Genomic DNA, 26761 nt, shown 5'->3' with positions numbered 1-26761 from the left:
CCCACCCTCGTTTTCCACGGTTGCGTGCCTGACTGGCTCCGCCATTCCCCCAACATCTGCCTCTTGTCCTCTACTCCTCCCAGTCCTTGCCCCTTGTCCCCACAACTCTCCAGTCTCTGCCTTTTCCCCTCCCCATCCCCCATCCCCCACTCCTCTTACTATCAGACACTGCTTGGGCAGGCAGCAAGTGGAAAGCTGCACCTGACAGTAAGGGGAAGGGAAAGAGATGGGCGGGGGCGGTGGAGCATGGTGCAGAAGCTGCAGAGGGGAAGCGGAGGCTGCTGTGGGTCTCATCTGGGCTTAGGGCCAGACTCAGAGCTGCAGCAGCTACTTGTTTCATGTGCAAATATAATACAAGGGGCTTTCCCTCCCCCCACCCCCACTCCCCCCCCCGATTAAGGAGAAAAACCTTGCCTTACCATTTGAGTAACTACAGTAAATTAGTTTTTGAAATTAGGCACCACTCAATTCACAAAAGTTATGGAGGGGTGCCTCAAGTCCAGAAAGGTTGAGAACCACTGGTCTAACTCACATAAATCTGCTGAAGTTCAATGCACAACCCAAAGGGCCACAGGCTGCACTGTTAAGGTCCAGCTCATCATGGCATACAGCACCAGGATGGTCTTTATAATTATGCAATTACAGCCCATCACCAGCTGTGAAACCCCTCCGGTGCCACCAGAACCATGGCCTTCCATTGCTGGCCACCCAAGATTCACACAGACAGGACGCTCTCAAAAGGGGCACAAGTAAGATAAGGAAGAACAGAAGGGAGGTGTATTTACCTGGTATCCAGTAAACTTGACTCCAGGGTTGTTTTCTATTTCCCACAGGCCTTCATTAAATCCTTTTCGTTTGTTCGATTTCCCAAACTTATCTTTATATTCTTTATATGGGAAGAGGTCCTTGGGCCCCAGGAAAGCACTGCATTTGGACAGAGGTGGTGTTCAGAAAGCATTTTCATTTCCCCCTCCAATGTAATACACTGATCCATGCAAATGGGATGCTTAGTGTCTTGCTCATCACATCAGATCTTTACACTCTGGGTGATTCTGAGCTAGCACTATGAATCTGATGTCATGGATTTTATCAGGCGTTGCTCACCATCCCAACACTTGATGTGGCAAACTCAAGCTGAGTATCTCCAGGAATAATTCTGGCACAATCTCATGTATTATGTTAAGCCCAGCTCAATATGGGTGCTTGAACTGAGCAAATGAAATTATGTGATACTATTGCTTGCAACAATAAGGGCCTGCAATCAGTGATCCAAGTGGCCTCCTATGGTCTGCTGTACTGCAAATTTGAAGAGGGCTGAAAATCATATAGTGTAAAACATTAAAGCATGTGGCAAATTTTTAGAACCGACAAGCCAAACCCCACCCTGGCTGTGGTATTTGTAATTAATTATTATTTGGACTCCAGTGGGAGCAACAGGCATGGAAAGAGACCCTGGTAGCAGCCTAGTAAAAACCCTGAACAAAATGCTAGTTTCTGCCCCAAACAGCTTACAAGCCAGGAGGCAATTGGTGACTACGGACAGACAGGGTATATAAAGAACCAATTAATCAGTGCTGGCTGGTGTGGTAAGCAGTGGCCCCAGCCCACCACTTCTTAAAGGGTGCCTGGTTATTTGGGATGTATTGAGGCAGATAAGAGATGTATTGCTTTACCACGGCATAAACCAGCCTTGTGCCAGGCTGACCAGTTTCAAAGATGACTGTATTAAGAATGGAGGAGAGAAGCACTTAGCTTCCATTATAAAAAATTCTGTGCCATCAACATATAAACATAACTGGGTACGGCACACAATCATTTGGCATTAACTGTTTCCTGCCTCTCTGATTCTTTGTAAAACGCTTCCTTGCTCAGGCACTTATATTTGCCCATTACTGCAGCATCTCAGAGGTTCACATTACTTAATGTAATTATTCCTGACACCTCTGTGAGGCAAGGAGATGTTATTTATGTGATTTTCAGATAGAAAGTGGAGGCATGCAAAAGGTTTGCCCAAGGTTACACAGCAATCTGTGAGCAGAGTTGGATGTGAGGCTAGGTTTCAACCTCACACCTTAACCACTGGAGTATCCTTCTTCTCATTTATGTTTTATTTTGAATTAATTCATGCCTTACCCCTGCTAGCACTTCTCCACAGGTGTGACTCTGGATAGGGCATTAGTTACCAGTGTGGAGTGGGCTGCTTTATTTTGGAAGCTCTTTGGAGCAGGGACCTTCTCTTTATACAAGTCTGTATAGCACCTAGTATAATGGAACCTGGAAGCTGAATCCCATTTGGTCTCTGAGACACCTTAATTATGGTAATGGTGTGGGTAATGTACATTTACCTGAAAACTAAAGAGCACTTTTACAACATGCAGATGTCTTGTTGGTACATAACAACAGAACAATGAATGTTCCTTATTTTTATTTAAAGAAACAATTCCATAATTTTGCTGAAGCTAAGTGGCACTTCTTCATATGATCATGGGATTCACAAAACAGCTACAATGAAAACAAGTAAACTCACTATAACTTAAGGTGTCTTATCCCAGTAACATCCAGCAGAAGGTAGGGCAGGGTGGAAGCTTAAAGAATAACTGGTTCAGAAAGGCATAAGCTTTCACAGGCAACAGCCTAGTTCATCAGCTAAGTTTAGCATCTGATGAAGTAGGAAGTTATCTAAAACAGGTAGTGCCTCTCTAAGCCAATTAGTCTCTAAGGGCATTTATACACATGGTCTGGGAAGGGGTAGGGGAAGTGCGCTCTTTAATTAAAGTGGCTCTGAGGACCACACTAATTAAAGCTCCCGGAACATCACATATATCAGTGTCCTTGCACTGAAAAACAGCAGCAGGGGCACTTTAACTAAAGCTTGTTGAATCAAGCTTTAGTTAAAGTGCCCCACCACCATTTTTATGGCAGGGTCGTTGATACACATGATGCTGGAGTCTGGTGGAGTGTGATAATTAAAATTACCACACCCAAGCAGACTGGATTAAATTGAGTCTGCTTCGATGCGCTGAATAACACTGCATCGGAGCAGCCTCACTGCATGTGTATAGGTGCCCTAAGGTGCCGCTCTGCCCTGTCTTCTGTTTGACTTCAGACTAACATGGCTAATTACCTCCCTGATCAATAATGTATGTACATTTTAGTTGAGTATTTACATATAATGTCAAAATATAAAAATCATCCTGACATTGGTTTCAGATACTTGCATGAACCTCCATTAATGGAGGAAAGTAGCTTTTCATTGCTCTGCCAGGAGTGAAATAGGGAGCCACTGTCCACAATTCTTTTGTATCAGCTATTCTTTGTAAAATATTTAGATAGTAACTACACAATGACTTCCTGTTTCTGAGTTAATAAAGAGATCACAGGCTTATAAACTCAGTCCAATAAATTCTTTTACTTAATAGTCAGCCACTAGAGAGAAAGTGGGTCAGATTTTTGTCAGTGGCTTTTTTTCTAAAATTGCTTTTCCCTTTTAGAAATTTATTTTGTGATTGTGAAATTTCATTTAACTTTTTATCTGTCCTCACTTGCATGTTATTTTTTTTATGTTTACATTATTTAATGGTATGTCAATGGCAGTAGTACATGTGTCAAAACATCAAACTCTTATTACAATGCAAACAGGAGATACTTTGACCTAGAATAGAAGATATTTTGATCACCCTTAAGTAGAAGGTGCCTTTAAAATAGTTTAAAAAAATAAAACAAATACTTCAATTCTATTATTATGCCATATTATATGGTAAAATAATGTAAAAATCATAAAAATACTATAAAATATAAAATAACTAAGCAAGTTATTCTGAAATGAAGTTTCAAAATCCTTGCATGAAAATTAATTTTAAACTAAAATGTCCCTAAAAACTAGTATTTTTAGAATTTCCATCTTGTGGGATGTTTTGAAAATATTTTGTTCTGAATTGTAATAAAATGCATTTCAAAATATCAAAATTTCCTGTAAAACCCTAAATGCTGAGTTTTGTGCAGCTCCACTGCAGAATTAACAGTAATCATTGACAAGTTAATACTCCTGCTATTTTAAAATGTTGCAATCAACTACGCTGAGACTTACCATTCCTTGCTCCTCACATCTTTCTTGTCATCACCCCCAGCTCAGTTCTTTCACCATCCCAGGGGCTCCATCCTCCATCACCCCACAACACAAACCCCAATAAAAGAATTTACTTTAAATGCCAACTGGCAATACTACAAGATTCTCTTGATTCAGCTTTGCTCTTTTTCCTGTTGCTACTATCACACTTCTCATCCCATGTTTAAGGAGAAATACAAGCTAACCACCAGTGAAGAAACCCTTGCACTTCAACGGGCCATGATTAGTCAAATAAAATACACCCGAGCTTAGTGACCATTAGGCAAGCATAATTAAGCCACATCAATTCCTGCAGCCAATGGCACACAAGCAAGTAGCAATATCCAGTCACCTCTGTCTCACCAGTCTAAGGGCACTGAGGCTGCCCCGATGTGCTGTAATTACAGCACGTTGGAGTAGACTCAATTAATCAAGTCTGCTGGAGAGGGGTAATTACCGGGCTGCTCCAGCAGACTCTAGTGTCATGTGTATCAGCATCCCCACACTGAAAAATGGCAGAACAGGCGCTTTAACTAAAGCTTGTTCGATGAGTTTTAGTTAAAGTGCCCTCACTGCCATTTTTCAGCACGGGGACACCCATACACGTAACGCTCTGGGTGCTTTAACTAGAGCAGCTCTTGGAGCCACTCTAATTAAAGCCCCCCTCTCCTGAAGCACATGTATAAATGCCCTGAATGGGCAGGTATCCATTTACATTGGAGTTGATTGGGGCTACCTTCAGCTTAAATCTGGTACACGACTGAAATCACACCTCTAGAACCACAGCCTTTATTGCTCAACTACCAATTACTCCCTCCCAGATTTTTAAGCCTCACTTTTTTTTAAGAAATAGTTATTAGAAGCTTCAATTCCACAAAGAATAAAAATAATAATAAAAAAGCCTCTTTGATACAAATGGGATAAATCCCAAGCCCAATTAAGTCTATGAGAATTTTGCTACCACTGTCAGTGGGATAAAGGTTAATCCCCAAAGATATCTGGCTACAATATGCTCATTCTGGTTACCATGTACTTGGGAGCACAGTTTATTTTGTTACTGGACCTTCTTCCAGGTGGCTCAATAACACAGCACATCAAAATCTGTATTCAGAAGAAATGTAGGACACAATTGTCTTCTATACTCAGGTCCTGGCTGACACCTTAGTGGTATCTACATCCACTGTGACACTCCTTTATGGTACCAGACCAGTATGCAAGGGACTTTAGTGTAAATGAGAGTCAAGGCCATAGCATCCAATTCTAGTCTTTAGTGGAGCAATGCTACTAAAGTCAGTCAAAAACCCAGGTGTGAAAAACCTGTGAGGGTGAAAGCGGGAGCAGGGCCACACAGCTCAGAAGAATACACTATATTTGGTCACTTACGTTTCATGAGTCCCAAAAAAGAAGATGGGGTATTTATTTGCTGGAGGCTTCACGGCTCCCTCAGGGAGTTCATCGATCTGTGAGATAGAAGACAGGCTTGTTATCAATCATTCTGTCCTTCACAGAAACCAAGTGGGCAAGGGGTCACTAGCAAACCAAAATATGATACTGCAGTTTTCACTTATTCAGTGCCCCATTCAGTGCCCCTCATGGCTTGCTTAATACATTTCTTTTGTAATGTCTGTGGGTCTGCAGAGCACTCTCTATTCACATTTTGTGAAGATGGTTTTGAGTCCACCTGGGACAATTCAGGAAGAGGTCACAAAACCAGGAAGGCATTAATACAACTCATGACTGACAACCATGCAGAGAGAATGCCTGTTTAGACACAGAACAGGTAAGCACCATATATCAAGCATGCCCAGGCTGCCCCTGCCAGCATCTCCAAGGCATCCACATGGCCCACACTGTCATAGTATTTGAACACCTCCTTAATGTACTTATCCTCACAACAACCCTGCCTTCTGGGCTGCATTTGAAGCTGCAAGAAATATGGCCTTTATGACCTGTCACTGTGGAGAATGTGGGGAAGGATTTTTTTTATGAAAACTATGTATAATGTTCCCCTATTCATTTTTATATTGTGACCTATAAGAACAGAAAAGGGGTTCATTTCTTCTCTAGGACAGGGGAATGAATGATGCTGCTGTAGGCATGTTTGGGTTGATTGGAGTGAGCTATGAAGAACTGTCAACATATGAATGGAGTTTCCTATGAAAGACCAATGACCAGACATTAACTTTTAATGGTTAGCAGCCAAGGGAGGCAGTCCATACTGCATCGAGGATTCTTTCCAGTGCAGGAGACAGAATCTGGGTGAGCTGGATCAAAAAGACTCGCACAGAAGCGTTGGCAAGTTTACTTTTCCAGACTAATCTACAGACTCTGATTGATTTTCAAAGAAGACTCCATCAATCGGTTTATTTCCCAGTTAATTTATATTTTAAAACTGGGCACAAAATATGACTTACAGGAAAAGAATGTGAAGAAAAAAAATGCCACTCCATAATGTCTCCATGGACTGTACTTTCATATCAAACAGGAAGCCCTAATGTGGACTGAGTAGCAGAACAGTGTGGTCCACTCTTAGAGGGTGTCGACTGAGGTGGGGTTTCTATGAAATAAAAGCAAGAGGTGTACACACTCAGTACCACTGAGGAGTGGAGACTGGTCTAATGAGGAAATGTCAAACCAGAGGAACATTCTTTACACCAGGTCCCAAGGAAAGATATTCCCGTGATCTGAAATGGAAAATGGGTATGCTCTATAGACCACGTGCTGGACTCTGAAGGTATGAGGATACTTTCCTAAGCACAGTCTAAACTACCTGCTATTTCCCTGGCAGCTTCTGTTGTCAACTAAGAGTAGCACCAAGGAGGTATAAGAAAGGTGTTGAATGTCTGTCTTGCTGCTTACATATTCTCTGTTTCTCACTATGAACCTTTATTCGCAAACCCACTTCCTTTATGTCACTTTAGGAAGTCATAAAAGAGCTTCTCTTGCTCTAGAAAGCTGGTACGCCCTGATCATTTCTCAAGTTATTAAACAGTCAAAAGACATGCAGCACAAATGTGCACGGGGCAGCCCTGCTGGGGTTTTTAAGACTTTTACTGTATTCTGCAGTCTTACATCCCACTGTGTGGCCAGGATCTGCCCACTTCCTGGTTTCGACTGCGCTGTGAACCCCCACTTTTCAGGTTTCTGCTGCCAAATATTGTATAAGAGTGAACTGCTCAGCGACATGGACAACTCCCTGCCCCCTTTTTCTGGGAATTCAATGGCAACACCTCCACCACATTTAGTGGGACAGAATCAAACCAGCAATAACACTAAAATAGTCCTCTTCTCTTTTTATCTATTTTACAAGAAAGCCTGCAGCCTAGCCATGCAAGGACCATGAAACACACCCACATGATCTATCTATGCCAAAAAAAACCCCAAAACCCACGTCAGCCTATGCCAGCTGAATGCTCCAATTACAAATGCCTATTATTTCAATAGTCAAATAACCTCAGTGCTTCCTGCAACCTACCACTATTTTTTTACTAAGTGATGCCTTGGAGCACAGCAGCCAGGCTGCAGCTCCCTGCAGCTGAGCTCAGCCACAGATTATTCCCATCCTACGTGACATTCTGGCTCAATCCACTGAAGATTCAGATCTTATATTTCTCTCAATGTCAGCAAGAGCAAAATGAAGGGGAGGAAAAAAAAAAAAAACCCCTCAGCGTTTCCAGCTAGGAACAAAAGAGATAAGTGCACGCATGCTAGGACACAGAGCTGTAGTCACAGAAACATGGCTAATGACTGAAGCATCCATCTACTAAGCAGCCACACTGCTGTTTCGTTTGGCTGCTGGAAGGAAACAAACAGATGCTGAAATGCTCGTTAGAGCCTGCAATCGAACCACAACCCCCTCCAAAACCCAAACCAGACTGTGGGCTGGATCTGGCTCCCACTGAAATTAGCAGAAGTCAAGCCCTGTCTGCAAATCGGATGTGCACACTAACAACATCATAAACAGGCATTTCAATTACAGCCAAAATAAAGCAGGTGGTTTCAGATTTCAAGTTTTATCTCCTTCGCTTCTGTTGCTTTCATCTGCTTAATGAATAACAATTGCTTTATTTTTAAACAAGCTCTGCACAGCAGTGCTTTCTGACATTTGTTTGCCAACCAAAAGGCACAGCTTTATAGAGACATTTAACTGTGTTTCTGGTAAATAAATGCAAGCTTTAAGGTGCAGGTCTCTGAAGCGAACAGCCTGTCCCAACCTGACAACCCAGTGCAGGGCTTTGTCAAAGCGTGTTGCTAAGGACAATAAACATGCGAACAAGAATTTGGTCTTAAACTCCCATGAACCAGCCATGCTGGTTTGTAAACAACCTACATGAGGGTCTGATTCTGCGGCTCTTCATGGCACTGTGCAGTTGCTGACTCCTTGGTTAGGATCCCTAAACAATGGACTTGGCAGCACACCTGCAGTTCAGAGCCTTGCCCCACAGGTACCACTGTAGCAACAGGACCCAAGAGCAAGGGGCTACTCCTGGAGCTAGACTGTCACTTGAAAGCCACATTGCTGTGTAACTGGCCACTGCCCCAAAAAGCACTAGTGGGTCTGTGCTGGAGAAGCAAGTGCCTGGCTGAGCAGTGCTGTTCCTTCACACAGGGCTACACCGAGTACTTCACCCACAACAGCTAAGTAGACAGCTCCTCTGCAGCTGCTGGCCCCAGTGGCAGGCTGCTCTGCAGGCAGGGTGGCTGTGATCACATGAACCTGCCTCCTCCACCCTCCCACTTCCCTTACTGGGAGCTCTGGTCCCCAATGAACCATATACTCCCTGGAGCCTGGGGGATGCTACTGTCAGCAGCCCAAGCATTGTGAGAGGAAACAGCAGTAGATCCAGCCCTATGTTCTGAATCACAGAACTTTTTGAGGACCTTCACTAACTTACAGCACCTGGCCAAGGGGTTATTCCCCAGCCCAAGTGCAGAGGTATCCCCAATGCATCCTCTTTCTGTTGAGGACATCCCCTGTTCTGGGAGACATCCTGGCATGCATCCACCATGCAGGCCCCAGGCCATCTGGAGACTGCTCCTTCCTAGGGGGAATCTTGAACTGTTGGTGAACCCAGGGGGTGGCAACCTATGGCCCACGGGCCAGTGAAACTTTTGGATCTAGCCTGAAGACGTGGGGCTTTGACAGCATTCAGTGGCAGGGGATTTAGCTGTGGGTGCTCTCCCTGTGTCACTGTGGGAACAAGCAGCAACAGTGGCAGGGTCCTAGCACTCCCCTGCTTCCAACCTGGGGTGGGTCATTTCAGCCGTACCTGGAAAGGCTGCCTACCCCTGGGTTACGCAGTTTTTTCCAGCTGCTCTGCACCATTACAGCAATTCTCAAAACCTAGTTGGTCATATTTTACAAGGGATTTCACATTGCAGTATCATACTGTGCAAAAGTGTATTGTGATCAGGAACACCCCTAGCAAACAGGGAAGATGCATGTCTATGAGCATACAAACACATGCAAGAGAAGGAATTAAGAGTGCAGGGACGTAACCAATGATTTTCCCAGTACACGGCAAGTGTACTTGCTTGGAACTGCAAAGTATATTTTGCTTGGAACTGGCAAAAAAAAACAACACAGCAGCATTGCAAAGATCAGCATCTCCCACTGAAATCCTGGAGTCAGGGAGGAGCAATCAAGCCCATACCTATCAGCTACATTTTTGTTCTGGCTAAAGTTATGTATTATTATTCCACACAGACAAAGTATCTTGATCTTCGTCAATTAGCTGATTAACACAAATAAATAAAGAGCAATACTCTTCAGAATCTACTAGTGAAATTGATGATTTGCTGTCCCTCATACTGATATTTTTATCCCTATAGACTTATACATTTCTGCTAAAGAAGGAAATGCATTTTTAAATAGGCCATTGCAAATCACCAGAATGACTAGCTCCTAGAACAATTATTTTATCAGAAAGCATATATACACTATAATTTCTTCTTTTCCAAGGGATCCCAAAGTGTGTCTCAGACCAGCAGTATATGGTTTCAGTGAAATACAAATACTGAATGCTTCTCTATGCCCACATGCAACGGAAGGAAATGCTACCTTCTGATGCAAACACATCTGTTTTGCTGGCATCATATTTTGCATGCAGCCCTCTACCTCTACCACGTTTAACTCTCTGCTCCAATACATGTTTTCCATTGCTGTTTTTTATGACTTTGACTAAAAAACACAATTGGATTCTTTGGGATTTCAGGATTGTGTGACACTTTTGCCACCTCTTAATCCTTCCCCTGCTTTGCTCTATATCCTAAAACTGTTTATGGATCAAAATATGTGTGGCTCAGCATCCATCTAAAAGTGGTGGATGCTGAGCCACACACATTTTGATCCATAAACAGTAAGAAAACCTGTCCAGCAAAAGGTGGGACTAAATACAGGGTCCAGGTTAATAAAACAGAATTGCTCTGCGATAAAAGGAAAACATGAAGAGACTCAGGTTAGGGGAACAGTGAATCAGCAAAAACAAAGATGAAAGCACAGCAGAGTGGTACTTTTGAACTACTGCTAGTGACTGAGATAAACTGATATGACCATAGGAAGGCACTGGTTCTTCCCTAGCCTTCGTGCAGACTCAGGACCACAACAAGGTTTAAAGATGACAATGCAGGGCTAGATAAACCTTAAACAATGCTGACAGGCAATACCTTGCTAAACAAGGTCAGCAGCCCTGGGGTTGAACACAGTCCTTTATGTCTCATTCACATTACATGTTCATAACAAAGTTAAAACTTATGGCAGGGTTGCCTTAATCTTCTATGAAGACGGGACCCAGAGAGCTTTATGCCTCTGATTCAGCAAAGCACTTAACTATGACTTCCTAGTCAATGGGACTATTCATGTGATTAAAATTAAGCAAATGCATCAGGAAGCAGTAGGGTCTGTAATGATAAAAGTTATAATTTAAAGATGTTCCCTAATTTAGAGGAAGTTGGTAATTGGGAGATGGTCCTTCAGGTAAGCAGCTGTTAGTTACGGTTTTTACGTGTGCTTCGGAGTGGGGGGAGGGCGCTTTAATTAGTATGGCTCTTGGGAGCTGCTCTAATTAAAGCATCTGCAGCACCCTGTGTATTCAGCATCCCGTGCTTCAAAATGGCAGTGGCAGGGGCACTTTAAAGCTCGTTTGACGAGTGTTGTAAGGCACTAAGGTGCCTGCTCCTTTAAAGGCAGAAACTGTCTAGGGAGTGATCCCTAGTAGTCAGGCAAGAACCCATCAGCTGCAAGTTACCATGGCAGCAGGAATGAGAAATTAGCCCGCACCAGCTGACTGGAAGAGGCAGGGCCTGGGGCATATATAAACTCCAGGGCGGGGACCAGGGAGCCAGTTCTCTGCCAGCAGCCAAGGGGGAAGGAGTGAGCTCTCTTAGAGGAAGCAAAGTGAAGAGGCTTGACTCCCCATTCTGCTTCTGGTAGGATTACGGGACTTCAGGAGCTCACCAGATACCCTGGCCTACAAGGCCCCGTAGTGCTGGGGGAAGGGTGATTTGTTTAAAGGGACAGAGCACAGCCTGAGCTGCTTGCATTATGTTACAGCCCAGGGACTCGTATTTTGATTTGTTTGTAAACTGGATGATTGGGCTGAGGCTATTAGGGAAGGAGGCCTCATTGGGGGCCCACTACAGTGAGGGGAACCCAGTGCCAGTGGGGGCTCAGTATCTGGAGGGTGAACAGACCCCAGTGCCAGCAGGGGAGTAGTGATAAAGGAGGTGAGTGGACCCCAGCACCAGGGGGCACCAAGAGAGAGACAGGGCTGTGGAGAGCCCAGTGATGACTGGAGGCCCAGCTAAATTAAGGCCTTGGAGGGACAATATGTGAATGCCATCTGCAAAGCTTGGGGTGTGGTAAAGGGAAGGTTTGGAGCCACGCATCTAGCTCATAAGGCTGAGGGTGTCCTGAGAGGCACCCATTTTGGAGCAGGACCCAAAAGAGGTCAAAGAACCCACAGGGTTCAATAGGGTCCATCAGGACCATGCCCAAAATACAAACTTGAGGGCAGCCTCCCTATTTATTATAGTTACAACAAGACATGGCAGGAGAGAAAGGGTGCCCGTTGGGCAGGACTAACATGGTCAAGCAGCCCTAGGGGTATCTTGGCCATCCCTGGGGACCCCAGTCGTGACAATGAGCTTTAGTTAAAGCGTCCCCACTGCCATTAATCAAGTCTGCTCCGATGTATTCTAATTAGAATGTGCCAGAGCAGGTGTCAGGCAGCTAGCCAGGGTCTGCAGAAGTTGCATACTGCTCCACAATTCAAGTTTATTGGTCTTCTCAGACGAAGACTCAGGAGACCTGGATTTAATTTTTGACTTTGTACCTGGCCTGCTAGGTAGCTTCCCTGCACTTCATTTTGCCCATCTGTAAATAGGGATAAAGATTTGGATTGTTTGTTTGTTTTTTAATAAAGCTCTTTGAGATTTGTGAATGAAACCCCCCACATAGGAGCTAGCATTACCATCATTTACAGTTTTGGGGGTTTTTTGGATCAATACGTAAGGGTTCTCACCTTGATCCCACATGCTAACATTCAAGGATGCTTTGGACTGCTCCATTTTCTGCAGGAGAAACCCCTAAATCTTTTGGTAAGTATCCAAAGATCTTCTTGTCATACTGTTGCCAGATGGCAGAATTAGTAGGACTGGTGCTTGATGCATTTTATAATTTTAGATGTTGAAGAAATACTTATTGCAATCTTTTTCTTTGCTTGTTTCAAGAAGCAGAGTAAAGTCTGTTCTGCCTGATTGCCTCTTCCTTTGTAGGTATAGAAATGCTACCTGAAGGCAACAGCAACCCAAGCATGACACGGTGCTAAAACAGGACAGCTCTTGGGGGGGGGGATGTGGATATGCTGGTTTGTGGTCTCTGTAAAACCACTTCCCCCCCCAAAATATAAAGTTTATAAGAACTATATAAAGACTAAAGCTGCTTTGTGCCCATAGCACAACTAAAAACAATTTAGTCACCCAAAGGCCAGCAAAGGAGAAATTTAGGTATTGCATGAGCACAAATACTACTGCTCTCAGCTGCCACTTTTCTTGCCAGCTCCATTCTTCTGAGCCAAAGGGAGCTTAAACCTGACTCTGAAGTGCTACAAGGAAATTGTGCTCCTAGTGGTTGGGTACACAAGAGGGTGGAGATGTGCCACAACATACTTGCTTACAAGCTGACTGTGTTATTGTTGGCTGCATTTTCAAACTAGGACTTTATTAACCCCACACCTCTCCCAATTTTGGGCTTTGTTCCCTTGACCCTTTCGCTAAAATTAAACTTACCTAAAGTGTAGACCTTTGGCCAACTGCATCTAACTGAATTGTACAATGTAGGTCCCTCATATTCTGCTAGTCCACCACTCTGCGTTCTTGAATCCAAGTTTAATTTAAAAATAATTTAACCTTGAAAATGCAAGCTAAGTGCAAATAGGTCCTGTGCTACTTTCCTAAGCCTGCAGGCTGACTGTCTATTCATTTTCACAGGCTTAATTCGTTATAAAAAGAGGCCTTTTTTTTTTTTTTTAAACAGGGCTGCCCCACAACTTCCAGTTCACTGGGCCTGAAGCCAGAAGTCTTACTGCAAAGTGCTGGTCAGGCTTGCTAGGCCATACATAGCGCTTTGTCTACAACACAGATTTGAGCCAAGACCAACTTTGTTTTGAGAGAGTGAATGTGGGCTAGGGCACCTGCAGATTCCAGGCGGTGATGCTCCTCTGCATGTGAATGGATATACATGTGCAAAAAATGAAAGAGCAGCAAACCAGCCCATTTTTTTTCAAATTTAAATGCAGGTCGAAGGATCCTATGGCTCTTAGTTTGACACTCTTAATGTAAGATCCAAAGCAGTTGAAACATCTCTCACAATCTTCCTGCCTCCTTTTCAGTTGCCCAAGGCTTCAGGGTACTCTGTATAACTACATATTATATTGCTAAGGTTACCAAAATACTCTTGTTCCTGTACTTTGTGCAAGCAATTAAAATTAGTATTTAAAAAGATTTGTTACCCATACTATGAACAAGGATATCCCATTCTGTCCCTCAGAAGCACCAACTGAAATATTTTTAGTGTCTTGCAATGCAGCATCCTTTTGCCATCAGAATTAGTTCACCAGTCTAGTGTGTCACTCTTTTTCCAAATGAACCAGAAAGATATCTAATACTACAAGAAAGCAACTTTGCTGTGCTGTTTTGCAAGGGCTTATGGGCATATGCAGGATTCAAGGACTTAAACGCTTGAGTGCCAATGTCCAAATCAGAGACCTTACAGGATCTGGGCTACTGTAGCTTCAAAAAGTAATCTTTTCCCTGGGGTCACGTTCCTTATGCTCCTACCGGCCAACTTGTATAATAACCTTCATGGAACAGCTGAGTGAATAGGCAAGTGTGAGACACACCTTGGAGGTAAAAGGCTTCTCCACCACTGTATCCTCACAACAGAGAGGTGGAATCAGTGCAGCAATCACAAAAGTGGCTTCTACCAAGGAGGAGATCTCTGCACTGGTCTCCCATGTACCAGTACTCGCATAGCCAGAGTAGCCCTCTTGAACAGTGGGAAAACCATGGATAGATTATGACCAAGCCAAAAATGTTAGGGGAGACTGTGTAAACTGTGGTGTATGGGCTGCAGAAAGGAAGCTCCCCTGTTGCTTATAATTCACCTGCACAGATCTCAGTTTTATATGCAGGAAAACTTAATCACACCAGCAGGAACCTAACTGAGGGAAAGAATGATGAACTCTAATGATGGAACAGTGACATTGTAAAGTGATTTGGGGCTGTACATGACTCTTGTCCAGTGTTTCATGTTCAACCTCAGGTAAGCTTTGCAGAAGCACACCTGCAAAGAAGCCAGCCCAGTGGCTACACCAAGCTTTGGAGCACCACAGGATCAAATCATAGCTTATGAATAACTGGTTTCATTGCTCACCCAGTGGCAGCAACCATCTATTGTACAAAGCATCCAGGTCATGCTGGCTGACCCCTGTGCTTATACAAAGCTCCTGCTTTGTATGGACTGGGTCCTAACTCTTCAGCAAATGGTTCTTGGCATTGCTAAAAGACTATGAAGTGGCACACCAGTTTGCCAGGCCATACTGCATTTATAATCATTGGGAATCTATATACATGCTCCTGGATGGGGGTGCGTTTTAATCAGAACAACTCTGAGAGCCAATCTAAATAAAGTGCCCACAGCATCATGTATATTCAGCGGCATGCACTTCAAAATGGCGGTGGGAGCGCTTTAATTCATAGATTGTAAGGGCTGGAAGGGACCTTGCAAGATCACCAGGTCCAGGTCCAGCCCCCCTGCACTAGGCAAGAAAGACAACTGAGGTCAGGTGACCCCAACAAGGTGACTGTCCAGTCTCCTCTTGAAGATTTCCAGGGTAGGTGATTGCACCACCTCTGGAGGGAGTTTATTACACAGTTTGGACACCCTGACTGTGAAGAAGTTTTTCCTAGTGTTAAGCCTGAAATGGTCTTCCAGGAATCTGTGGTCATTACTCCTGGTTTTCCGCAAGAGTGCCATGGTTAACAGTTGTTAGCTGAGCCCCTGATGTAGCAGTAAGGTGCCACCAAGTCCCTTCTCAGCCTTCTCTTTTTTAGGCTGAAAAGTCCCAGGTCCCTCAGCCTCTCCTCATATGGCTTGCCGTGCAAGTCTCTGATTACAGGGGTGGCTCTTTTCTGGATTTTCTCAAACTTTACCACGTCCTTGTTGAAGTGTGGCACCCAGAACCGGATGCAGTACTCCAGCTGCGGTCTCACCAATGCTGAGTAAAGTGGAAGAATCACTTCCTTGGTTTTGCTTGAAATGCACCGATTGATGCATGCCAGAGTATTGTTTGCCCTGCTGGCTACAGCGTTGCACTGATGGCTCATATTCATACTGTGGTCTATTATTACCCCTAGGTCCCTTTCAGTCGTGGTGCTAGTCAGTTTGGTGCTGCCAAGCCTGTATGTATGTTGGGACTTGTTCATCCCCAGGTGAAGCACTTAACATTTCTTGACATTGAACTTCATCTGGTTCTGATCCGCCCAACTTGCCAGCCTGTCTAGGTCTGCCTATATCTGCAGCCTATTTTCAAGTGTGACCATGCTCCCCCATAACTTGGTGTTGTCCAATAACTTGGCTGGTGAGCTCTTCACTCCCACATCCAAATCATTGATAAAGATGTTAAAAAGAACTGGTCCAAGCACCGATCCCTGGCCACTTGTCGCCAGGATGACAGTTTGATGAGTTTTAGTTAAAGTGCCCCCACTACCATTTTAAAAAATAGGGATGCTGAATACACATGACATGGAGGCTGCTGGAGTGCACTTTATTAGCCCACTCCAGGAGACCTGATTGAGTCCGTTTCAACACATGCTAATTAGCACATGTGGGAGCAGCGGTCTGTCACATGTATAGGTGCTCATTGTTTGCTACCTTCTGAGCAGCTGTCACTGTGCTATTGTATGCTTCCCTAGCACTAGTCTTCAGCCTGCCTTAAATTCCTAAGAGTTTTTAAAAGAGGCAGTAAGGAACTTTCCCCAAGCTAATCGGTGTTCTTCCCTCCTCCCCTCCCCCAATTTTTCTGTTTCAGAACAACTCAAAATGACATTTTGGGTCGAAACTAAACAGAAGTTATCATTTTTATTCATTTTCGTGCAGGCATTGTGAAGTAATCAACATTTTTAACCAGAATTGACATTTGCTTTCAACAAATGTAGGTTTCAATAAAACAGAGGTTTTGACCAAGAATCATTTTTCATAAAATATTTGATGAAATCCAGTGTGTGCACACACACACGCTTTCTCTCTCCATTCCTAATCATTAAGCAATATAAAAAAGTAAAGGAATTGAACATTAAATATTATTACAATGTTAGTGATGCATACATGAAGTTTGATTTCTTAAATATATTTACAGTAGATTTCTCATTTTAAAAAATATTATATCATGTGTGAGAGAGGGAACTGTATTTTTATAAAGATGAAAGTATTATCTAGTTCAGTGGTACATGTGTTTTGAATGCCTAGTGTGTTGATAAGGAGGCAGATCTGTTGAGGTGATCCTAAATGTATACCCAACATATTAGAGTTTCCGTAATAGTGGAAAATATGATTTAAAAAAATTCTTATACCACAAATGATAAATCTATCTTTTTCTGTAAGCCTATGAATAGTCTTTTTAGATTTAGATACTGCTAATTTAAATAGGATCAGAAAGAGGTTTCAAGTGAAGCCCCTGATTAAATGTTTGCAGGATCAATTTGGAATTTTCTTCCCTGCCCAACAAGCTAACATACCTTTTTGTATGGGAAATTCATAAGTACCCAACTTATGTAACTTTGAAAAAAATAGTCACTTCTCAATAAATATTAAATATTTAAAATTTCTTTACTGCTAAATCAGGTACGACATTAATACTATACAAAAAACGTGATGTTTACCATGCCGCTACCACAGCAACTGATTAAAACCATGTTTTTACATCAATTTACTATTTTGTTTTAAACAGTAGCTGTAAAGAAACAGCAGGTTACTCTGACTCATCTTGTGCAAATCACTAGGAAAAGACAGTTACATAGGGAAAAGAACATAGTTAAATGAAACACTACACCTACATAATTTAGTCTGTGGTCCAATTTCTATGCTGACTTACACCTGATGCCACCCTATAGGTTTGGCCATGTCGCTTTAATTTTCATTCACCTTGATATTTTAATCTACAGGGACTGTATGTTATAAATCTCCTAGGCGGTGCCCAACCACCACTTGCAACAAAAGAGCTGAAGCCTAAACAGCTCATGCTTTTAGCTCTGAAGGTCCTCAGTTCAAGTCTGTGGGTTGGCCAAAATGGCAGCCATCTCTTTATGTCTATGCCGGGACATAATGAGATAGACTGTAAACTGTTAGGATTAGAGATTATCTTACTATTTATATTCCATACAGCCCCTACGACTGAAAGGGGTTGCCAACCTTTCACTAACAGTGGACTGAATTAACACAGTTTGGTGCTGAAATAGGCTGGAGGCAGCGGTTAGATATTCCCCAACAAGATGGTGCATTCTCACCTAAAATTTACAAACAGCAGGCGTGACAAGGCCATTTTTTGGCATACTTGGTGGACTGAATAAAAGCTTTTTGGGGGCTGGATCAAGCCAGCGAGCCACAGACTACTGACTCCTGATGTACAGTATGAACTACCTGGCTGGTAGCCTGCTCTTCGTTTAGCTGCAGTTGTCTTAAAAGCAAACTTCTAACCAACCCATTTTACTATTTCTTAAGCTAACATCAATGTAAGTAAGCAAAGCAGATGTTTATCTCCCAAAAGAGAATTACATCTCTTCATAGCATATTATCATTAAAATCTTTCTCATCGTGGCTTCTAAAACCTGTAAAAGTAAGGGGCCAGCTCCTGCAACCAAAGCAGGGTGTAAGGCTAAACAGGACACACAAATTGGGTGCATCTAAGATTAGATTATGGCAATCATACTAGGTGCCTGGACTAATGCATGAGGCATGATGTTGTATAAGATGCCTTGCAAAGTATTGGCTCATAACATTCACAGCATTTTAATGAGGAGGAGCCACATCTGACAAATGTGTCCTTTCTAATCTGTTTTCACCTCTTAATGTAGGATTTCTGTCATTGTGCCAGAAGCAGCAATTTAAAAAAGCTGTTCAGAAAACTGACCCACACACTCAGAAGAAATACAAAGCTTCAGGACAGATTCATTCTAATGAATGCAGAGAAAACAAATGTTTTCAACTTATAGCAGAAGATTATTACTGTTAATATATCTTTGCCAACTCTTAGTTTTTAACCACAAGGCTTAATAATTTGCTGCTCCCTCTGCCTTAAAACTGTGAACATGTGGAAAGAAATGTTTGCATTTCAACCAGGGAAATTTAGGAGAAAAAAAAAGTGTTACAAGTGGTAAGGGGCGGGGGGGACCCTGAAAACTAGCCACTGGTAAAAAGCGAAAAAAAGGAAAATACAAACATTCCTGTTTCAGGGAAGAAGAGCCCTGAAACAGATACGCAGCTCCCTTGACTGTACTACAGCTCCGGTCCTTTACACCTGGCACTCCTGGAAGTAGGCACCTGTCTTCAGAAGTGCAACTTAGACTTTTGGCATCTTGGGCATGTGGTGGTGGGAGGAAAAGCAAATACTTGACTCCATGTGCAGGGGCTGTGGTGATGGCAGAGGCATGGGTGCTGCTGCCTCATTGCAAACTGCTTGAACACAGGTGGCTAACAGAATAGTGGCTCCCTGAGGGCTGCCCCGCTTGCCCTCCATCACCCCACCCTCCAAGCTACACTACTGCCCATCTTCCTTTCTTTGCATAGCCAATGTCTGGCAAGCTAAAGTCTCTACCCTGCAATCATATCAGTGCAAACCAACCACTGCACCTACACGGAGTGGCTGGTAAAAGACTCAAACAAACAGAAAGGTAAAATCCAGCCATCTGGGAAAATAATGGAACAATGAACAACAAGCAGCATGGGACTAGGAAAACCAAGACTAACATGAACACGCCCCCTCGCATATGCAAACACTTACACCTCTGACTAATCCCTGAATGGATGTCATCTAATTGGATTTTAGATGCAGCTTCTCACAAAATCCCCACTGAAAAATGAATTCACATTGGCTCAGATAGAAACAAAATCATTTAGCCTAAAATGGATTAAGAACTGATTAATGTAAATAAATGATAACAGACACGCTACCACTGGGCCAAAGGGTCTGGGAGGAGGTGTCTAGGTTGGGTGGGGTCACTCAACCACTTCAACCATGTCCTGGAAAGGGAAGGAAAGTGGTAGTAAACTGGAAAAGTTTGCAAACATTACTGAGGACTGAGAAAAACAGAGGCCAGATTCTGTTCCCATGCCAATATAAATGGCCTTAAAAACCAGCAAGGGTAGGCTTGACTAAATTAGTAATATGAGCCAAAGTCAAAAACAACCGCGCATCTCAGAAATGTGAAAATGAACACATTTGGGGGAAAAACAATCTGCAACACCCAAAGGAGTAGAAACTTGGAAACAGCAAACCTGAAAGAAGTCTCATGAGGACAGGGAATGGCATGTTACACATGAACTAGCAACACCATATGGATATAAAAAAGGCTATGGCAATTTGGTCTCCCCATGCACAACACACAGCCACTTGCACCGCAAGGAAGTAATAGTCACTCCCTCTATAGCTGGGCTGTGACTGCACCATGACTACTGCTTCAGGTCTGAACATCCAATTACCAGATGCAAACAGTCAGTAACAAAACTAATGAGAATTTATACAGGAGCAAATAAAGCTATCAGAGGGCCAGAGGGATTGATTTACACTGACCGGCTAAAGGTGAATGTGGTCCCAGTATAGAGGGCCCACACGTGGTGGTCTGCATCATGCCGGCCCTAACAGGCAAACCTCATCTTTGTCTTCATAGCTGTGGAGCCTCCCCTAGCAGCAGAATGGAGAGGGAGGGGAAAGGAGGGGCTTACAGTAGACGTATAAGAGAAGGAAGGGCAGGAAGATACCCCCTATGAGGTCCACCATTCAGTTCTCTGGAAGGCCATTGTGCTTCTTGTCCAGGGTTTCTTCTAAATGTCCTAACTGCAACCGATGTAAATGTAACAGTAGTTCTAGCTCTTCAAGATCCATTTGCACTCTGTCACCTTTAGTGCATCTCCTGTCTTGTGCTACACTTCTCTGTAATGGCATTAGAGAGAAAAATACTTCTGGGAATTGTGTCATTATGGGAGGCTAACTTCCCTGATATAGAGTGCAGAAAAAATGCTACTAATAATGGTAAGGCCCAATTATTCCTGGCCAACAGATTTCTTCACTATAGTCATTGAACAAGAGCTGATGCTATTTTGGACATGGTTTTGGTAAGTAATGAGGCCATTACAGAAGAGCTGGTCACAGAAAATAACCTTGTATTGAGTGATCACAAGCTGATTTAGTTTAAATTAAGTGGAAGGATAAACAAAAGTAGGTCTTATAATGAAGATTCTCCATTTCAAAAGGGCAAACTGATAAACTAAGTGAACTAGTTAATCAAGTCAACTGGACCAAGGAGCTCATGGACTTCAGTACAGAGGAGGCCTAGAATATTTTTCAAGTCAAAAGGTGCTAACACATTTGGAATCTGTATCCCAAGCACAGTGAGAAAACAAGCAGGGAAGGGTTAGAGACCAACTTGGATTTACACCCACCTAAAAAGGATATTCAAAATAAGCAAGGAGTCTGTAAAGAATGGGAAAAGTCTAATCAGCAAAGAAAGCTATGTCTGAGAGATCAAGTAGTATGCAGATGAAGTGAGAATTGTTAAAAATCAAGAACTTACAGAGGATATGAAAATAAATAGCACAGTAAAAGATAAAGTAGAGATTAAAGATAATCTAGGTATGGCCACAAAACTGAAAGAATATATTGCCTTAGTTCAATAAAGACAACAATGTTGCATGTGGGGGGCACAAGGGCAAGATGGCTAATGGAAAGGTAGGTACAGAAATGGGAATTACCACATCCAAGATGGAAGTAATACTCAAGACTCCCTAAACGGAGCTTAATGCCCTCAGTTAGGGGAGACTGGATCACCTCCATCCTCCAATCCTGAAGAAGCCAGCAAGTAAAATTGCAGGGGTAGTAGCAATTATTTTTAATAAGGCAGCAGCTTGAGAGGGATCCCACACCACTGGAGAATAGAAATTCTAATCCCTATACTGAAGGAGGTCCAAGTATCTATGGGCCTGTTAGTCTGTCCTCAACAGTAAGCAAGGTGTAAAAACAAATTCTGAAGGAAAGATTAATTAAAGACAGTGAGGTAAATGGAAAATGCGATGAAATGTAAACCAAATGTGTACTGTGCCAGGCTAATCTGAAATTTTTTTTTAAGCGAAGGAAATGCAGTAGATCTCATGTATCTGGATTTCAGTGAAGCATACAGTGCCACTTAGGAAATTATTATGATGATAATATAGTGCCACTTAGGAAATTATTAGTGAAGATGAAGAAGATGGGTATTAGTAGAAGAAATATTTTGTAGACTAGAAACTGGCCAAGAGGGAGAAAAGAATGGATCACATGGAAAGTGTCGGGGGGAGGAGGGTATGGCAGTATCAGACTGGAAAGAGTTTAATAGTGGGTTCTCTCAAAGCTGGTCTTAGGACAGATCTCATTTAATACTTTCAATAATGGTCCTGGCAGAAAAAGTAGAAACGTGCTGATGAAACCAGTTTGGAGGCACCCTTTATAGAGAGGGAGATTCTGATATTACGGTGGATGAACTGCAATACCAGAGTGATTGAAATGGGATGAAATTCAATAACACAACATGCAATGCATCTGGGGACTAATTACAAATACTTCTGTTATAAGCTGGACCTCATCATTTGTAAATAAGCCGGAAACTCATCATTTGCAAATGAGTGAGGAGGAGGACTACTTAGTCACAGAATGACTATGAGCCACGAAAGTGATGCAGTTTTGAAAAGAGGAAATATCTCGATCTTTATCAAGCCAGGTATTTCCAAAAGAGACACAGAAATATTAAAGCCATTGAACAAAAACCTAGAACTTTGCACACTCTTCTGGTCATCCGTGTTCAAGAAAAGTTAACTTCAAGTTGGAACAGGTGCAAAAGAGAGCAACTAGGATTGTCAGGGAATGGAGAACCTATCTATGACAGAAGACTAAAAGACCATGGCTTGTTTTGTGAAGCAAAATCCAGGCTGAGAGGAGATATGTTTGTTTGTTTGCCATCCATAAGTGTATTGACAGATAAACACCAAGGAGGGAGACCTATGGAAATGTGAAGACAAGGTTGACACAAGAACAAACTGGCATAAACTACCCCGGAATAAATTTAGGCTCGAAATTGGAAGGAGGTTCCTAATCATGAGAGCAGTGAGGTTCTGGAACAACCTCCCAAAAAGAAGGGTGCAAGAAACATAACTAATTTTAATATAGAGCTTGTTCAGCTCACGAAACGGATTGTGTGACATGGCTCTTTGCAATAGCAGAGCAGGAGGCTGGATTCACTGACCCAGGAAGCCCTTCCAATCCTCTGTTCCTGTATGCAGGGTCTGTTTTCACAAGACCCTTGCATGTCTTTTTAAAGTACCTTTCCACCTGAATGCCAATTACAGGAAATGTATGAGCAGATTTTGATTTCCTAAAGTTATGTCCATGGTTTTTATACTTGGGGAACTTACAATACCCAGGCTAACAACATTAGAGACCTAGAAAACCCCTCGGACAGACTGTAGCAGTGGAGAAGACACAAAAACAAAAGGCAAAAAGTGGTCTCCTTTAGCTTTATCCAAGACCAACCTGAACCAGACACAACCCCAATATTGTTAGGACACTCCAGATACTTGTGCCACTCCAGTAACATAGAACAGCTGCAAAACTGGCTTACCTGGCTATGATGGCTCGCACCTGCTTTGCATTTCCAGAGCAGTGCAATGGAGTCAGAGCAAACAAGATTGTTTGGGCCAATGGGCAGATGGCCTCAGCAACAGTCTAACCTTCTCTTCTCTCTTTTCTGAATGGAGGATCCCAGATCACTTGTCCTCACTTAAACCCCTTTTTCAAGTTCCTATACCATCATGTGCTCAGAAAGAAACAAAGTTGCAGGCCATCCAAAAACGTTCTCACTGCCTCCCTCTATATTCATCAGGACATGGGACAGAAGAGAACCCAGGTGAAACATCTCACAAAGAGATGCTCTAGGACAGTGGTTTTCAAACTTTTTTTTTTTCGCAGCCCACTTGAAAATTGCTGAGGGTCTTGGCAAACCACTTAATAAACTTTTTTTTGTTCTACAAATCAAAGCGCACAACTCATATTTTAATATCAGTAGTCTTACCTTACAAGTACAGATATTCTTGATTATTCCACAACCGTTCTGCGAACCACCTGAATGGAGCTCGTGGACCAGTGGTGGTCCCCAGATCACAGTTTGAGAACCTCTGATCTTGGACAAATGAACAACTGCCCAAGACCATGAACCATGATCTTTTTGACAGATAAAAAACAAAGAAATGCTAAAGTGAAATCCTGACCAATATATGCCTTTTTTTGAGTGAAGGTCATAATCTGTTACAGCAATGTACGAGTGGAATTGCTGGAGAGAGAAATCCTGAAAAAAACAGTTGCCTCAACTCCTCCCTGCTTAGTTTGCCCAAGACTAGTGACAAAACAGCTCTAGGGACACCAGGCCTGGAGAGGAAAAGGTTTTGTCAGTGAAAGGACATTGGCAAACCTTTCTAGGAGAGATGCTTTGGCTAGCATATTTTATGGCAATCCATGAGCAAAAAACTGTACCAACATGAGCATGTCTATGCCAGAAGAGCATCCTTTGCTACAAGGTTTTGCCAATATAGAAAAAAAAAAAAGAAAAAAGTCCCACCCCAACAGCTGGCACTACGGTGCCAAAGGTTTCTAGCACAGACCTACTTGAACAAAAGGTACCTCCATTCTTCAAAAGGAGGTATTAACTCTGCATCTTTGTGAAGACAGTCCAACTGTCAATACTTTACCTATTCTTCCACTCCTTAATAAAACACAGTAAAAGACCAAAGAAAACCATTTTTTCTCCCTCACAAGGCCTGTACATGGCATGAACTACACCGTGGCCAGAGATCCCTTGGGGAAAATGGAAACAAGTAATGACTTTTGGTAGGAAGGGAGACCTCTACCACATAACGTATTATCAGAGTTTTTGAGTTGCTGATAGGTTCACGTGCATTTCCCTAGAGCCAGTGCTTGTTTATGCTTCATACCCTTAACTAACTGGCAGTATATTGTTAGGTGACTAAGTGTCTTGCAGGTCCCAGTACACATTACTTTACTATTTTGGCACTGCTTCTGCAAACACACATATTAAGCATGTATGCAGTCACACTGAAGCACATGCATTAGGTCTGACGGAGCAAGACCATTGCTGGTTATACTTAAGGTTCAATATGTATTTATTTTTGATAAATTTAGTAACTGTTATGGGATTGATTCTCAGAAACTGCTTGCCTGATTGTGGAATTGTACATTGCAGGCTTTCCTGTATATAACAATGCTTTACAAATAGATTTTTGGTTGTAAGAATGCAAGGTTATTGACTTTCTAGGTTGAAACCCTAGTTCAAAGTCAGGGGTAGTGGCTTCCCAATGGCCTCAATTAGATCACTACAGTCTGGAACCTTTTCTCCATCTAATAGTTTATTTGTTTTCCCTTTCTTCCTTTCCTGCTCTCTCACTCTGCCATGGTATGGTATACACATTACTTTGTTTATTGCTGGTCTCAAAGAATTTCCTTGGTGTACAATATTCATGGCTTGGCTTTTTTTTCTTGTGGTGTTACGTGGCCTTCAATCCAAGCTTCTAAACTGAAGCTGACAACTAGCTTCTCTCTAGGTTTTTACATGTTGCTGTAAGGCATAATAAACAGCGTTTCCAGCTGGTATTTTTAGAGTGATAGGTGTGTGCTAATAAATGTTTGCCAATTTGCTAAGAGAAAATTTGAAGGGATTTAAATATAATACATTTTTTATGAACCAGAGGTCAAAGTGTCCAGAGTCATACCCCTTCAAGTGTGGATAAGTGGTTGTATTGTACGCAGTACTGCAGAGTGTTACCTCTTATTTTTTCACACTGACTTCAGAAAACATTTTCAGACTTCAGAGAGGCCTTACAAAAGCCAGTAAACCTTGCTGAAATCCAAGTATACTTTGTGTCTTTTGCACTCAGCTATAATGCCAAAGATAATATTTTGGTTGACCCAGGATCATTTGCAGAGTGGGGGATTTTGGAATGGGAAATAGGAACTACAACTCGACAGTAAACGCTTACTATTTTGAATACACTGATGAAGTATATATAACTAATTAATCACTTTCTTTTTGTGCATTTTCAACAAATGAATAAAGCAGGTCTATACGATTCCTTCAGTACCTGTTATCTGTGGCACAAAAATAAAAGGGATCATTATGAGGACTAGTCTGTCAAACTAAAACAAAGCAAAACTGGAAGGAAATCTGCACTCTGTTTCCAATTTTGGTATCAAGTTTAGCACCGGCTGTTACAAACAAATAATGAAACAATGTCAGAAACCCAAAGCCAGGAATGCAGAGACTTTTCTGTGAGTAGGAAGCAAGGGAAGCCTGGACGCATTTCCTTCTTTAAGTTTTAGAAGCTTTACCTCATGATATGCTGTCTTCTGCCAAATATTTCTTGGGCTCTTTTAAATAACTGTTTATTCTAGTTGCTCCTGTTGTGTATCAGCCAAACTACTGGAGCCTTCTTTGTTGATGCTGCCCCTGTTGGAGTGCACAATTAAATGACGTGCTTCCATTGCAATGTTCACCACCTATGTTTTAGGTTTCTATCTTTGGTGTGTGTCACTAAATATATATTTTCATACATATTTCATTTCTTATGCAAATATATAATTTCATACAGCCTTAGAGGATAGAGATGTACAAGAATGCATTAAGTCACCTCTGGGCAAATTTTTAAAAGCTATTTGTCTAAAGATACAAATAGGCACCTTGTGGGATTTTCAAAAGCACCTAGGCACCAACCTCCCACTACATGCAAAAATCTGGCCACTAGTTCGCTCCCCGACAGTGATAGATTCTTCCCTAGTCTATTTTCTA

The 26761-nt window shown here is 42.4% G+C and overlaps 1 protein-coding gene across 1 annotated transcript in view; it reads right to left on the bottom strand.

The window, feature by feature from the left end:
- The window catches only part of LOC109288554 (hepatoma-derived growth factor-related protein 3), a 67166-nt gene that overhangs the window by 27581 nt on the left and 12824 nt on the right, over positions 1 to 26761 (bottom strand). The window contains exons 2-3 of the mRNA XM_019504126.1: positions 5489 to 5565; positions 786 to 924 (exon numbers count right to left, since the gene is read on the bottom strand). Of these exons, the coding sequence (XP_019359671.1) occupies positions 786 to 924; positions 5489 to 5565 (216 nt within the window). The remainder of the gene's footprint in view (positions 1 to 785; positions 925 to 5488; positions 5566 to 26761) is intronic.

Source organism: Gavialis gangeticus, unplaced genomic scaffold, assembly GCF_001723915.1.
Source record: "Gavialis gangeticus isolate Ggan-Ray unplaced genomic scaffold, GavGan_comp1, whole genome shotgun sequence".
Taxonomy (NCBI): domain Eukaryota; kingdom Metazoa; phylum Chordata; order Crocodylia; family Gavialidae; genus Gavialis; species Gavialis gangeticus.
This window is presented reverse-complemented; position numbering and strand designations above follow the sequence as displayed.